At 43.3% G+C, this 16,581-nt stretch overlaps 1 protein-coding gene across 6 annotated transcripts in view; it reads right to left on the reverse strand.

Moving 5' to 3' along the window:
• Window positions 1-14,187: 14,187 nt before the first annotated feature.
• The window catches only part of gria2b (glutamate receptor, ionotropic, AMPA 2b), a 33,053-nt gene continuing 30,659 nt past the window's right edge, over window positions 14,188-16,581 (reverse strand). For 4 of the 6 annotated variants that reach the window (XM_048971170.1, XM_048971177.1, XM_048971169.1 and 1 more), the window contains one exon: window positions 14,188-16,195. In XM_048971170.1, coding sequence (XP_048827127.1) covers window positions 16,031-16,195 — 165 coding nt within the window. In that variant the 3' untranslated portion in view covers window positions 14,188-16,030. The remainder of the gene's footprint in view (window positions 16,196-16,581) is intronic. The other 2 variants (XM_048971172.1, XM_048971171.1) reach the window with 1 other exon arrangement.

Below are 16,581 nucleotides of genomic sequence, written 5' to 3' on the forward strand. Positions count from 1 at the left end.
GTTCGAGCGGTTTCGCTAATCTCACACCCCCTCAGAGTTCTGCCGTGTGCTGCCTGCTAATGACCCGTCATCTCTGTTCCAGGTTTTGCCTGTACTCTGTCGAGTGACTTACAGGGGCACCGGGAGGTTGAGAAGTCCATATAAATGACGGGATGTGTGGCAAAACCCGATATTGATGCAAATAAAAAGGATTGTATACAGAGCTTATTGGAATGTACTTACTGAGCACTCACACTGAAGGCCAGGTAATCTTTATTCAGATTAGGAAAGGACTCATTCAGCCGAGTACTCAGTACCAACAGCTTTCGACTTACGTAAATCGAAACTTACTCCAAAAATACATAGACATACACAGAGTTCACAGAAGTACTAATGCAAAAAAACATTGTTCACTTATGCCTCTGTGGCTCATGCGCAGAAAAATTACAGGTTAGTCTATTTATCCATCTATCCATTCAGCTTTCCAGTGCAGAGTCAGGTGGGGGGCGAGAGCCAATCCCAGGTAGTATATGGTACAGGGCTGGGGTACGCCCTGGAGAGGATGCCGGTCCATCACAGGGCACTGGGCTGGGGTACACCCTGGACAGGATGCCGGTCCATCGCAGGGCACTGGGCTGGGGTACACCCTGGACAGGATGCCGGTCCATCGCAGGGCACTGGGCTGGGGTACACCCTGGATGGGATGTCGGTCCATCACAGGGCACGGGGCTGGGGTACAACCTGGACGGGATGTTGATCCATCATGGGGCACGGGGCTGGGGTACACCCTGGATGGGATGCCGGTCCATCGCAGGGCACAGGGCTGGGGGTCACCCTGGACAGGATGCCAATCCATCACAGGGCACGGGGCTGGGGTACACCCTGGATGGGATGTCGGTCCATCACAGGGCACGGGGCTGGGGTACACCCTGGACAGGATGTCCACCCCATGGGCAATTCAGAATCATACCCCACATTTGCTTTTACTTAAGGAAGCATGAGGACAGGATAGGGTACGATCACCTGAGTACAGCTCCCCCCCCCCATGATGGACAGTGACTCCCCTTCCCTCACCAAATTATCACAAAAGGGACATTAAAGCCTGTCTGCTTTTTTGAAGCCGGCTGCCAAGAGAGAAAAAAATGAGGCAGGAGAGAGAAATCTAGCAAGCGTGAAAATGATTGGCTCTCGGTTATTAAGTCAGACGCACAAGGCGGCGTTTAGCTGCCTGCCCCTGTGACCTGACAGCTTGGACACTGGGGCTAATCAGTTAACCATTCTCAGCAGGAAACCCTTCACCCCTGGTGAAGGATTTAACTCCCAACTGAATTTAAAAAGTTTTCTGCTTGGGGAGGGGGGAGGGGAGAATTCATTTCGAACATTTAAATTTGTTATATTTTTTTGAAAATCAGAAGGTAGGCTTTCAAAATTAAGTCATCGTGAAATGCTTGTTTGCGAGGGGCTTCGAGACCACATGTGCAACTCACGGAGCAGAAAATGGTATGACAGAACCTCCATCTTCTGTGTGTGTGTCACGACTCGGGAAGGAGAGAGGTGAAGGCAGCCAGTGGGGAAAAACTAAGGGGCTTTATTCCAACAAAACACGATACAAAAGGGCAAAATGAAACAGACCACGAGGGGTCAAAATCAGGCTGAGAGAGCAGGGGAGGGGCACAGGGTAACCGGAGGGGTAGCGCGCAGGCAGGCAGGCAGGCAGGCAGGCAGGCAGGCAGGCAGGCAGGCAGGCAGGCAGGCTCACACACGCAACAATACAATGACCGGACTGGGGAGCTCAGGATAAGGAGGCACTATATACAGCACAGATGAGGGAGCAGACGAGAGGCACCTGGGATCATCCACACGAGGACTGAAATGAGAGGCAGGGTTAAACGAGGAACAGGTGTGGCTCATTAGCACCACACCACAGCGAACATGACAGTATGGTTGCGTCCTACACAGCACGCTGCGTGTTCCCACCTCCTCCATTTAGATATCGATGAAAATGAGGAAGTAGCCCGAAGTTTTCTAAAGCTACTTGAGACCTAATATTCAACATAAAATGGGAAGCTGAATACAGCACAATCCAGCAGCCATTCAGCACACAGCACTCTTTTTACTGTGTCCTTACTCCAGGAAATATACCTTAAGTGTTATTAGTAAACCACTGGTAAAGAATGATTTGGTTTTGCCTCATAAAAACTGTGCTTTGAAGATCAGCTATCAATGCATATTGCCTTTTAAAAATTGTAATAGCTAACAGCATTATGTTGTGCAGTGCATGTAAATCTATCTAGTTGCATCCAATCCTCCTGTAAATCATCCTAAATACAGCCAGTAATGAAGTTACGTTTGTAATATGCTGTTTGTCTCACTTGTGTGTCGCTTTGGGCAATTGCCACCTCTAAATTATAAAACAAAAAATTAAATTAAATATAAATTTAGTCCCTGTAAAATCCGTCCATGTTTTCAACAAACACCAACTTCTGTGGATTACAGAGGTGTCAAGTCTAACGTTTTACCAGGTATTTTGTCTTTTGTCTGTCTCATGGCCATGAGATGTAAATCTCAGCGATTGTTATGCATTTAAACCAAAGAGAAAAGGTCACTTCAGCATCACAAGTGACCAACTGCGAAGGCTTATCTGAAAACACATAAAAATACAGGCTATCCTGCATTCACTTCCAGGTGAGAAACCCCTGCCCACGGTAAACAAAATGTACTGTGGGAGACCCCTGCCCCCCGGTCAGCAAAATGTACTGTGAGAGACCCCTGCCCACGGTCAAGAAAATGTGCTGTGGGAGACCCCTGCCCCCCCGGTCAGCAAAATGTACTGTGAGAGACCCCTGCCCCCCCGGTCAGCAAAATGTACTGTGAGAGACCCCTGCCCACGGTCAACAAAATGTACCATGGGGCCCTGGGGGAGGGGGCGCGAAATCTTCCCAGGTTACACGTCGTTCCAAATGCAGGTGAGTGATGGAGCATTAGTACAGCAAGACCTTCCAAGTACTCAAATTAACGTTCAAATTCTGGAGGACGAGCAAACAAAAGCCCAATGCGGCACCTGTTTGATGGTCTGGGGAAAGAAGTCTGCCTGGCCTAAGAGAGCCAATGTTGTATGAGAGGACATTGTCCAATCATCCAGGAGCATCATGCAGATCAGCGGAGCTATGATACTCCAGCTGCGATGCCGTTTATACCTCTGCATGCGCTTTGATATGCCGGCTGATCCTTCACAGCACAGACACCCTGCTGATGCTCCGGTGATAAGTGGAAGATCAGAGTGTGTTATTGTGTGCGGAATGTCTATTAAGATATAGTGGTTATCTTTCGCCTGTGCTTCACTGACTGCCTACATGGGATTCTACTAAACATCAGGGATGCAGAATTTATTAGAAATATTCTTTAACTGCACATATCACCTACGGAATAATAACATGCTACTAATTACTAGCTGTAGCTCAAAGATCTGAAGGTTAAAAAGGTATATTTACAGATTTACCATAATTAACGAGTAGCATGAAATGGATGTAATGTTTAGCATTCAACAGCGGGGTAAGAGTCGCTTCTGTCGCCGGATATCAGCCTAAAAGAGGCTCAAGTGACGATTATCGGCAGGATGTGCAAGACTTTCGACACCCAGAGAAGTGATAAAATTTCTGTTAGAGCGCTTGTAGCATGACAGAAGGGCACAGAATGACACACAGTGCAGATCTGATGTGTGCACAGTGACACAGGCACTGCTGACATCAGCAGGACTAAGTTATTCGCCCAGTAAACTGTGGCTTACCATTAACACTCCCAGTAAACTGTGGCTTACCATTAACACTCCCAGTGTGAAGATAACCCAACTGTTTTTGTGGCGCTTGGATCCATCAGCCATCCTGGGTGAAAATGGAGTCCGTTGGTGGACATAAATGTTCACACTATGGAAATATTCTCTTCCATGAGATTTTGATACCTTTCTTCTTAGCCCATCCAGTCATACTCTTGAACGACTCACGCCGCCCCAGGAAAAACAGAACAGTTAAATTTACGATTTGACAAAATTTACCGCATAGATTATCCTTGCCCCCCCCCCCCCCCCCCATAGATTTATTTATATAGCTCCTTTCTCACACTCAAGGACGCTTTACAATGCAAACAATGATACAGAAAACAATACAAACGCAGCAGTAACTATAACAACAGAACAACAAGAGGAATGTTACGTAGTAGCAGTTACATTATAGCATACAGTCTTCAGCTGAATCTGAATCTCAGACTGAATCTCTCGCAGACTGTGAAGAAGTGTGTCCCATAGTGTAGGTGCAGTCACACAGAACGCCCTGCCACCCACAGAGGAGGTCCTGCAAACAGCTTCAGCAAACCCTTGAAAGCAGTGGGGAGACCAAACCAAGGGACCCTCCTCCCCCACTGCGGAGAGACTCCTGCCGTAGGTTTAGGTAAACGAAGAGTAATGACTCATACCGTATACCGCATCCCCTCTCTCTGATTATATTCAGTTCAAATGAAATAGTAGAAATTACAAATTAATTCAGATTCATCAGTCATTAGGCTACTTAATTGTTTAAAGGCTAGAAAACTAGACTAGCGATTACTAAAGAATTTTATCATCAATTAATCATTAAAGGAACATGATAAAGGGATATGAATGAAAATGACTTTTATGAGGTACAGTAATATGAGACATTATTACTGGTACAAACCAACCTACAAACGTATCTCTGAAGGGCTGATAGAATGAGATGTGGCAGAAGATCGAAAAAGCAAGCAGCAGCACAATCATTTACGCCACGTACTACAGGATCCCCAGAACAGACATTTGAAAAGCCGTCCACTCGCGCCTCAGGCCAGGTTCAGTAATTCCTAAGGGCAGCAGCCTCCTTTGCACACGCTGAATATCGCATTTATCTTTACGCACACTGACATGATCACCCCGTTATTATCCAAGGCCTCCTCAAATTTGGTCCTGGTAGCGGGGGAGGGGGGGGGGGGGCGCTAGAAATTTTTGGCCCCAGGAACGCATATCATATCGGGCCCTCAATTGGGTCTGGAAAATTTCGAGGAGGGTTCATTTTGTCATTTTGATTTCTGCCTATGTTTCTGGTCGGGATCAAACAAATATGGGTGGGGGGGGGGTTCATAATTGTATTTTTACTATGTGGCTGCATGTCTGGCCCCAACCCAGACCAAGTCAATTATGTTCCATATTTTTTAGGGCCCCCCGTCACTGAAGGATTCTGGGCATCATCCTAATACCCCCCTGCTTTACACCACCCTGGCAGGCATGGCCAGTATGATGTTTCAGTCTATCAAAACACTCAAGCACTCATTCTGAAGATATTATTTGGACCCATTCAGGCATCTTCCTAGACAGCCGATTTGCCAGTGACACAGACAGGCACTGAGAGAGGCACACGTGAGGTGGCACACCGGGGTCCTAACTTCTTTTTATTTAATAAGCTACGCTAGAGATCACTGGGATATTTGGGGTAGAATCTGATTTTCTTTCCTAATTATGTGTATAGCTTAAGCTTGGATATGACTATAGGTCCAATCTGAGCACGACTCATCAATGACTGATGTAATGTGGGTGATTTATGGAGGGTATTAGTGATGAAATCACACTATTTTATATTGTACACATAGTGTCCTCAAACAGACCCAAGCCGTTTCTCTGCACCACAGCAACAAAGTGAAGTTCTTTGTCTGGAGATGGACGGCTGCCTTTATGCTAAAGGTTTTTTTTTTTTTACAGCAAACCGTAATTATCCGCCTTTCGATATCGTTTAGGATCTTTATGTTTGGTATTAAATACTGACAAATCAATAAGAGCGAAATCTATTTTCATTCATGTCACCAAAATGTCACACAAAAGAAAATTCTTCGATTTAATCACTGTAATATTGCCACAGTCTCGTTCCATTAAACAATAAACTGACAGCGGTGGAATGGATCACTTCACACCGGTCTGCTAATTCTTCTTGGTATGTAACCCCTTGCTTTTTAGAGGAACCTCTTAATAAGCATTTCATTCTGAGCCCTGCAGACCTTCTCTGATAACAGCCTGTGTTCCTACAGCTCACAGCGCTGCTTTGTGCTGTAATCAGTTGGCCGACGTTGTCTCCGTATTCAGAAAGAAAATATTGGAGCCCATTTGCAGGTCATTCCCAAGGAGCCACAGGTTACTCCCAGATCGATACTGACTCCCCTCCTGTTGTCGTGCTCATTCTCACCCACCATGCCGTTAAGGAGCTTGCAGCCTCCTACTGGGAGCTGAGGTCAGCCTGAGTGATCAAGAGATACACAAATATTATTAAGGGAAAACCTTTAAGTCTGTGGATGTGAACATCTGCAGAAGCAATAGGGCCTAAATGTAACTAATAAACCGATATATTTTTCTTAAATGATTTCTGTGATTGTTCATTTGGTCTTGTGCCAAAGCTGACATTTTAAACTCGAAAATAAATGTCCCATCTATATAGAACCAGCACACTACAAATACAAACACATAAGGAAAAGCAGGTACGGAAGATGGATGGGTGGATGGATGGATGATCCTGACCAGTACTTTCATTATGTAAAAAAGTACATGATTTAAAAAATATCTTGTCCTGACAGAGTAAATCGGAGTGAAACATTACATGTCTAAATGCTTTGGAGATTATATTCATATGCAGCATCTTTCTGCTCATATACAGTAATGGCTTTATTCTGTGTACCTCTGTAGTCATTAAAATCTTGACAAATCCTCCCTCCCAGAAAATATGACAGAAGCTAACTGACCATATCTCACCGCCTTCACTGTGCTGCAGGGTCAGGATCAGCGTTATTGCGCAGGCACTGGAAACAGCACTTAGCTGTCCTTAGCTGTCCGTCCCTGCTAAACAAACATAGCAGCTCACAGAGAAATTGCCAGAAAAATGCACCTCAGAAAACGGTCCACAGACCCCAGCATAACACTGACATTTTAAAGTATTCTGCTACGCCAATTAACTAGTCACAAGCACACTCCGTATTTAAAGAAACTGACATTAACTGCCCTCTAGCTGATTCATTAGTTATTTTTTAATTGGTATTTGGTCCTTGCGATATTTCAGCTTCCCGCACTAAATTCCAGGCAGCTCACTGGGCACTGTGTAACGGGCCTCCATCTCGCTAGATCCTGCACCAGCCCGTTATGCTAATTGCATAGCAGATTTGTCTCAGCAGCATATTAATAATTGATTAATTGCCCGATATAAGATAGTGCAGATCTGGTTTGCTAGCCTCCATTAATTTTAAATTAATCACTACCGGTACCACATGGAACAAAGCCGGTCTGGAAAGGTGACGCTGATGTGATGTGAACAGAAACGACAGATGTGATGTGGATGTGATGTGGTCTAACAGAAGGACCCAGTATGGATGGGTGCTCAGCTCCACAGAGAGGACTCTGAATCAGACCCACATTAATACATATTGACACATATTCCGTTATTTCCAGCCACACTGTTTACCGCCTCTCAAACCACTCATCCTGTGGGCCCCCCCAAACCTAGAGGGCCCCTTGTTGGCCACAAATAGTCACCACATTTAAGTATTAAATAAACACAGTAAATGCTAAATAATCCTTAATCCCTAAGCATGTCCTGTTCACCAGCTACGATCTTCTTACTCTACTCAGTACGTATTGAGTTTGTGAAACATCCGAGAAGATCGGGGGGCCCGACTTTCTGAGACGGGCCCCTGAGACTGCTAACCCGCCCCTGGCTGTGTCCTTGGGACACCCTGTAGCACTACACTGTTCTCCTCTGCGATGCTCATTCGCTATGTCCTGCCCTTCCAGTCCCCTCCTCCACACATCAAGCTTTTTGAGAATGTCCTCGTTCCTACTGTTACCCTTCAGTGATCAATAAAGACTTTGTTTTTCTAACCTGCAAGACGCTTCTTATGTGGGCTAAGTGTTGACAAAACATAGCGACCATTACAGCCCGAAAGGCACAAGGCGGCTCAGACATAAACACGTATATCTGAGACACACACTTCACTGCAAACACGGGAAACGGCCGCACGGTTTGCCTGCTACAGCTTCCATGTGCTACAGTGTCTGCAAAAGCAACTGGAAAATTCAAATTGTTGCCCAATATTGATGTAAGAGATAAAAGGGAACGGAAGATGCGACGCAGAACAAAGGACTGGGGATCGAAGGACCCAGAGAAGCAGCAGGTAATTCCTGAGGTGACGCTGGAAGGAAGACGGTGCCGAACACCACGGGTCTTCAGATCAGCCCTCTGTGGCACTTCAGGGGGATTAATGCTCCGTCTTCAACGCTGTCATGCGCTTCCTGCCGCTAATGTCGTACTGCGACTCCATGAGCTCCGTTATTTCTATACATGGCTTAGATGGCAATAAACTTCACTTGACTTTAGCTTTAGCTGTTAGCATTACGCATATAAATTAGCATTAGCACATATAAATACTCCAGAAGGCAGAGCAAATAAGCATGAAAAACGCCGAGTGATTCTTCAAGTAAAATAATGCTGACTGATATTCTATATTTATTTCTATAAAACATGTAATAAGCACATTCAACCCAGAATGTGCCAAAGGGACTCTGTATGGCCTGCCCCCCCCCCCCCCCCCGGGACCCTCACCCAGGTAAGGTAGCTGGATGGATGGATGGATGGATGGATGGATGCATGCATGGATGGATGGATGGATGGATGATTGGATGGATAGATGGATGGATATTAAAAGCCAGTTATTATGGATGAGAAAGATACTTTCACTTATAAGTGAAAAACATTGTGACTGGAGACGCTACTCCGGTTTCTTTGTTCCATAAAGACCAAGGAAAAAATTGATTTAATTAAACCTCATTTAAGCATCATTAGCATCTCAGGCTTCATTTGGCCACTGCGACGCCATCAATACCGTCTCTAAACTCGCTAAGACCGTTACCTTGGCGACATCTGAAAAGCTGGACTTGGATCATACACAAGTTTGATGTGACTGTGGAGCTTTTCCCGGTTCTGCTTTCTTTGTTTCTCTAGGAGACGGTCCAAACATCTGCACATGTGGCTGTGATGTTCCGTGTCTTCAGGCTTTTAGAATTATTTACATCCCCCTGTTAAGAGCCCCTAAGTCTGCTTCCATGCCAAATTCCAGCCCCCACCAGTCGGCGGTTTACTGTGTTTCTTTTGTCTGTGTTTTACTGTCCATGTCTTAGAATGTGATGTTCATGTTCTCCATGCTTCTGTGTTCATGTTCTCTTTATTACTTTCTCATTCGCACTACGACAGACAGGAACAATATTTCGCCTGACTTTGCACTTCATATATGGGCAGAGGTGGAAAGTTCTGGTTCTGAAGGTACAAATCCAGACCAAGATTTTGTTTCATACAACCAGTTGATTATAAAGAGTCTCAGAGAACTCAACTGGCTGGTAGAAATACATTTCTTGGTCTGGTTTTTTACTTTCTGAACCTGAACTTTCCATCTCTGCATATGTGAAGTTCATAATGAAGGTACCTTGACTTATTAGGCAATAAGGACTCACATAATATTTTATTAGAAATACATAGCAACCTTACACACTGCAGAGCACACTGACACACTGCAGAGCACACTGACACACTGCAGAGCAACCTTACACACTGCAGAGCAACCTTATACACTGCAGAGCACACTGACACACTGCAGAGCAACCTTACACACTGCAGAGCACACTGACATACTGCAGAGTGACCTTACACACTGCAGAGCAACCTTACACACTGCAGGGCACACTGACACACTGCAAAGCAACCTGACACACCGCAGAGCACACTGACACACTGCCTAAGCCTGGTCACAGACCATTCCCCTAAACCATTTAATTCATAGACTCACAGAAAACTCAAAAACATACACTATTTTAAACTCATCCGTATTTCCCAGGCCTGTTATTTCATTGTAACTAGATTCTGCACCTTAAAAAGTTAAAGCTCTCATTTTGAAATCAGTGTCACCTTAGTGAAACTGTATTATATGCACAGCATTCCCAGTAGACTGTCTGTTGTGACACACCATCCCAGTAGCTGATTGAAGTTTCCATGGCAACTAAAATATTCTAGCATGCTCCAATAAGAGGGTTCAGATCATTTAATTCATTTCCTCTTTAGTAAAGACATGATCCTTGATATTGTGTCATATCTTTCTATTTCCAAATAACCATTACTGCCACTCAGTGCGTTTTATTGTAACGCATTAAGGAAGTAAATTAAAATGCAATTTGTACAGTGCTTTTCATATTCTTTGGAAAGTTATTTTTTGCTCCCTTCAACTGCTGTATTGTTCCACTTGTACATCATGATATGCATCTATTTTGTTACGACATGTAAGGGAAGCTGGGTTGGGAAAGACAGCATTTGTTGTCAGCATAAATGATCGCATGTCATTTTCAGGTCAGCACATGGTAGATGAACAGGTACGATGCATTTTGGATGTAATAAACTCAGCTTGCGTCATTCTATTCTAGCTACTCAGTGCTGACGTCTCGTTTTGGTAGCAGATCATTGTTTGTATTTACTTTAGAATGCTGGTGTGCTGCTTTTCAGACTGTAACTGTGAGTTCTCAGGTCTGCAGTGAGGTGGAATGAGCAGGCAGGACAGATATTAACAAGAAGAGAACGACAGAGGAGAGAGTCACACACGTCACCTTAGCACGTCCCTTACAAGCACGTCGGGAAGATGCTGTCAGCTGTTTTTTTTCTTTTCACTTGCATGTGCAGTGACCAGACACCGAGCATCTCCTGCATGGTGCTTCCAGCACAGACCATCTACCCGACTTTAACATCCCGTAATTAACCTCTGGCTGAAATGGGGAATGTCCGTCTCAGGAAGTGCTCGATCGGCACATGGCCTGAATGCGGGATTATCTTCGAGGCCCCAGGCCGGTCTCTGCGTGCACGATAATCTTTGCCGGGTGTGACATTCATTAACACTCACAGACCGAAAACGACCCCCGCCCAGGTGGCAGATCTCATTTCTGGTGGGTCAAACAGCATGCAAACTCACGCTACATGTGTAATCGGCAATCATACCGAGTCATGGAACCAAAAATACTCCTGCAAGTTTTGCATAAGGTACTTCGCCTTGATTTTCTCCCTCAAACAATCCCCACCGATCACCTACATTCATCCTCAGTTATCTGGAGTATGTGCATGTGTGTGTGTGTATTATAATATCATTTTTATTCTTTGTGCAAAAAATGTATCACCAAAAAGAATGTCAACAACAAAAACCAGAAGAGCATTAATGACACAATTTACTGCACTCAGAAGTTTTTGAACAGTGTCTCACAACACTGACCTTCCTTTTCAGCTTCTCAGTACCAGCAGCGTGGAGCAGCTGATGAAAAAAGGCCCAGATGTTAACCTCTGCCACTGAGATTCCTTATGCGCCTTGGCGGGTAATAAGCAGCGGCGTCTTGGGACAAACAAAGCCAAGCCATGCGGAAATCAAAGTACCCCGACATCCTCTTGCTCTGGACTGGGTCACGGAAGGGCTTGGAGCCTGTCCCAGTCCGGTCCAGCCAAATAGCCTGACTGCATGTTCCTGACCCGAGAGAGGAAAGCGGCGCAGCAGGACGAGACCAGTGCTACCCGGGGAGAACTCTACACACACAGAGGCGGGAATCGAACCCCCAACCCTGGAGGTCTCATGTTATAGCGCCACCTACTGGGCCACTGTGAAAATACATGCAGCGTTAATTCTAAAGCAGAAGGTTTAAATTAAATGATCCCAGAGCGGGTGTATGACAGAGGACACTACTGCTAAACCCCCCAATAATTCAAATAATTAAGTACTTTCCTTGTTCAGGAGGACATTAATTAGTCAGATCATATGGCTGGTTGCTGTTTTTGCCTTGGTTATAGAAGCCCCTGGACAGGTGTCCATGAAAGCAGCGATTTAGCACCATGGTCATAAGCTTTAAAATCACATTCAGTGGAAGTGTTAAAGTGCACGAATGTCCAGCCTCATCAATGTCAACACACAAGTAAATCATTTAAATAAATATGAATACCTGAATGAAACAGTTCAGAACTATAAGAATCTTTAAAAAATAATAATTTGAATGTCGGCTGCTAACCATGACTACCCTATCCATCCATCCATCCATCCATCCATCCATCCATCTTGCAAATACTCATCACCAAACAACAAGGAATTTATTTTATTTACAGGTTTCATCAGAGCTGAAGCTGTGTACCTCGAAGGATGGTTGTGCATCAGTTTTTTTTTGATGGCAAAAAGAGGCTAGCAGCAGTGTGAGAGGCAGGATGATGGATCGCTGTAGAGATCTGAGACGGTTCACTTGACAATCTCAAGGGTCAAGCAAGTAACTGCTATGAATGCAAGCAGACAGCCTACGGAGAATATTTAATCATATCATCAGCATATTCGCACCTCAGGTCAAGGAAATGACGTGAAGGTGATTTTTTTGAACAGCTGAACTCGTACAATCTCTGTGTTTGACACAGCGGCACAGACAGGATGAAGCAGGCATGACGTGAACTGAAATTCTCCTCCAGCCGACGTATGATTAGCAAAACAGCACAGAATGAAATGTCACCACTGACAGCGGCATCAGTCAGTAAAAAAAAATCGGCATTAGCGTAGGACATTGGCATCGGAGTTTAGGAAGCAAACATTACTTTTCTCAGCCTGAAGAGAAGAATCCTTTCATGAAGTCCATTCTCGTGAATGCACAATAATTATTTTAATTTTGCTTTTATGCAGAAAGAAGAGGCACATCAGCATTTTAACCCAACAGCTGAGAAGGTAACAGGAAGCATTTTGCAGAAATGTTCTCAGTGAAATGTGCTTGGGGAATTCACTCTACCTCTTGGCTCCTCAGTAGCATGTGGAGTGTTAAACAATTAACAGGACTTTGAAACACCCCAAGTCTAAATGAAAATGCTTTTACAGATATTTCCAAGACTTCAGGGCAACTTACAACAATTTGTCCACATACAGACTGCCCAGGAAACAACACAGGGTCTCCGAGCGTTAATCCCCCCAAAAGCTGCCAGCTCCCATTTGTATGAAACCATTTCTTCTGGTAGAAGAATCGTTACATCATCCAATTATTCATATACTGCTGTTCGGAGTAAACTTATCATCTGTACCTCGTAGCAGGAGATCAACAATCAGGAAAAGAAAACTCAAAAGAGAAGAGGTTCTATTGCAATATTTGGACTCACATAATATTTTATTAGAAATACATAGAAAAAAGCAGAATCACAGAGCAACGGAATGTATCGCTGGATCATTTAGCCACAAAATTGTGCATGTACTGCAGATGAGGGCTTCCGTTGTCTTAAAGTGATGTGATTATCTCTCGGTAGACAAGGTTCTCACCCCGGAGGTGAGTCAGATACACGCCAGGAAACATCTTATTCTACACAGAAAGAGAAGCTTGGCAAAGGCAGAACAAACAGTTCGATGAATCGGCCAATGGAAGGCAGAGGGCGGCACGGCTGCAGTGTCAATCTACATTTAGACGAAAATGTAGCTGTTTGTAGCTGTGGTTGATTTAATTAGGGACAGCAGCAGCTGATTGGATGGGAGCAGCAGCAAGTGAAAATGCGGGAAAATTAGTCTAGAATTAGTTACAATTTTTTTGCATTTTGGCATTTTTGTTACAGATGATTATTTTGTGGCGTTCAGCTGTTTTTGTTGTAATTACATACGAGTTAAAGGTTTGCCGAGGAAAACTCACAGCCACAATCTCATACAAATACACTAAACATCATATTTTACACTAAAAGACATATTCGAGTCAATCTGTTCATATAAATAACGTGGCTATATCGATAAAAGTCTGGGTTCACCTCTTAACATTGATTCCAGTATAATTATAGCTTCTATCTTACCTTAACTGATTATAGATTTTAGTTTTATCTTAATTGAACTACTGGAGGCACAAATGGCTTAAAATCCATTTTTGCATCTGGAGAACGTTTGGTATGCATGTCGTCAATGACAAACACCAAAATCACCTCAATCAGCATGTATGTATGTGCAGATCAATGTACTTATCCGGTTGATTTTAATATACTCTGTTAAAATGTAAGTGAGATTACAGTGTGTTTCGGGTGTTTAGCAATAGCCAGGAAATGAAAAAGGTGGCATGCAAATTAAGTACAAAACAGGGATGATGAAAAATAAAGAACATAATAGTGATATTTTCATTGTTTTATTCAGAAAGACTCCCCAAAAATAAACCACACGTATCACAGATTTCATTTACAATATTTCAGGAATTGCTCTGAATTTCAGTCAAACACCTGTTTGTAATTCATAACGAGACAGTAAACGCTAAAATTAGCACGTTTACGCCACCCTTCGTATATCTGCAATTCAGCCATGTGGTTTATTTACTGTAGATACAAAATGATTATGTAAGTCTGAAACAGCCTCTTAAAAGTGTTAAGTGTCCTTGACTGTTTTTAAAACTCAAGACATGATTAAAGAAGTACGTGTCACAAATTTAGAAATATCTAAGCATTTTATTTTCCCATTCCAGGTTGAAATAGCCGCCTGTGTCCATTTCTATCCATTCATTTAAACGTCCGATAACAGCAACAGAATAACGCCATTACTGGTCAAACAGATATAAAAATAAGCCGGGTGAGTTAAGTTTGTCCTCAAAGTGGCAGTATATCTAAAACACTTCCTGTTTGTGGTACCAAGAACCATATCGAGAGCTAAATTAAAGGAAATCATGCTTCTAATGGCAATTTAGATATTTAATGTCAAATCAGAGAATAAAGCTATATATATATATATATATATATATATATGCTTCAAAATAGTCGTATATGATGTCTACATATACTTATAAAAACAGGGAATATTTCAACTACGTTCACTTGGATTGTGGTGGCAGATGTCTTTCGACCTAAACCTCTGGATGTAAATTTATATGCCTTGTCTGGCATCTTGGAACAAGCTTTTAGCTGTTATTTTAATCCGTTTGCCTTATTCAAGAAAGAAAGCGTGGCCGTTTGTGTTCTGCATTTACACGCAAATTGCTCTTAGATTACAGTTTGTGAAGCTGTTACCCTGATCTTTGCCTGGAAAATTGAAATATAAGGACAACACACCGCACACTTCCTAAAAACTAAAGAAATAAAAGGAAAGATTATAACAGCATCACAATATAAAGAACTTACACTTTTACAAATAAAACCATGAGAAAAGAACTTATTTCAAATGTCAAGCATTGAGTACCTCTTATATCAACACCATATGTTAAAGAATAAGATACACAGGAAGATTATAACAGTAATAAATTACACAATTTAAACATTATACCTCAATTAGCATGAACATATTTGGAATAATACCAATATGAATTTGGTAAAACCTAAAGCCTTTTTTACATCCTCACAGATCATATAGTCAACTAATATGGAAGCAGGTTTATTTAAAAGCCGTTCTGTTTGTGAAAATACATAAAAATATTTTTGGGTATTTTTATTTGAATTTTCTTAGAAAAAGAAAAAAAAACACATCTCGATGCGAATGAAGTCAAGTGTGCTAAAGTCAGTATGGGTCCGGGATTTAACGACGATGGCCACACAAAAAAAAATGGATGCACTGCCTCGACAATGATTTTTTTTCAGCTGAGACTCATGATACTTCCAACAACAGCTGTGCGTGTCGATTGGAGTAGACAGACTAGGCGGGATGATGTCATCAGCTGTGCGTGTCGATTGGAGTAGACAGACTAGGCGGGATGATGTCATCAGCTGTGCGTGTCGATTGGAGTAGACAGACTAGGCGGGATGATGTCATCAGCTGTGTATGTCGATTGGAGTAGACAGACTAGGCGGGACGATGTCATCAGCTGTGCACCCTCACCCTCACCCCTCCCCCGTTGGTATAAAGGTGTAAAGAGAGACTTAAAGGAAGGGAATGATGTCCTTACGACTGTAGTAGTGAACGTTCCCTCTAGCAGTATGGCCAGACAACGCACGATTAAAACCACTGTGTAAGGCACTCGATAGGTCCGTTTCCATCAGGAGAGATCGGTCATACTGACATTCATTCCCATAGCAGGTCTCACATAAGGTACAGCATGCACCGCGTCCGGGAAGTCTGGCGTTATCACACGGCCGTTCTCTCCAGTGCTTCCTGTTATCGACAGCCTCGCTTTGTTCCTCATGGCGTCCGTGAACGTCACCTGCGGCACACAGAGGGGCAGCCGTCAGAGCATGTCCCCATGGCGCCATTTCTATTTGTATGTTAGATACAGTTCATACACACAAATACACCGACATACAAACACAGATATGTTCTTATGACAAGCAAATGGGACAAAAGTCGCACAAAACTGGGATGCAGATGCTAACATGTTCTTGTTTTTTTTTTGTTTTTTTTTGCAAACTAATGCAGAGAAATTGACGAAGATGGAAAAAAACCAAATAAAACAAATCAAAGAGGAAACCTAAGAACAGTAAGGTTGCAGCTACCGAAATGAAAACATCAATACATACAACCATTCGGCCAACTTCCTCATTTAACGACTTTCAAGGATGCGACAATGAAGCCAGAGCGTGCACTGATAAG

This window comes from Brienomyrus brachyistius, chromosome 12, assembly GCF_023856365.1.
Source record: "Brienomyrus brachyistius isolate T26 chromosome 12, BBRACH_0.4, whole genome shotgun sequence".
In the NCBI taxonomy this organism is placed as follows: domain Eukaryota; kingdom Metazoa; phylum Chordata; class Actinopteri; order Osteoglossiformes; family Mormyridae; genus Brienomyrus; species Brienomyrus brachyistius.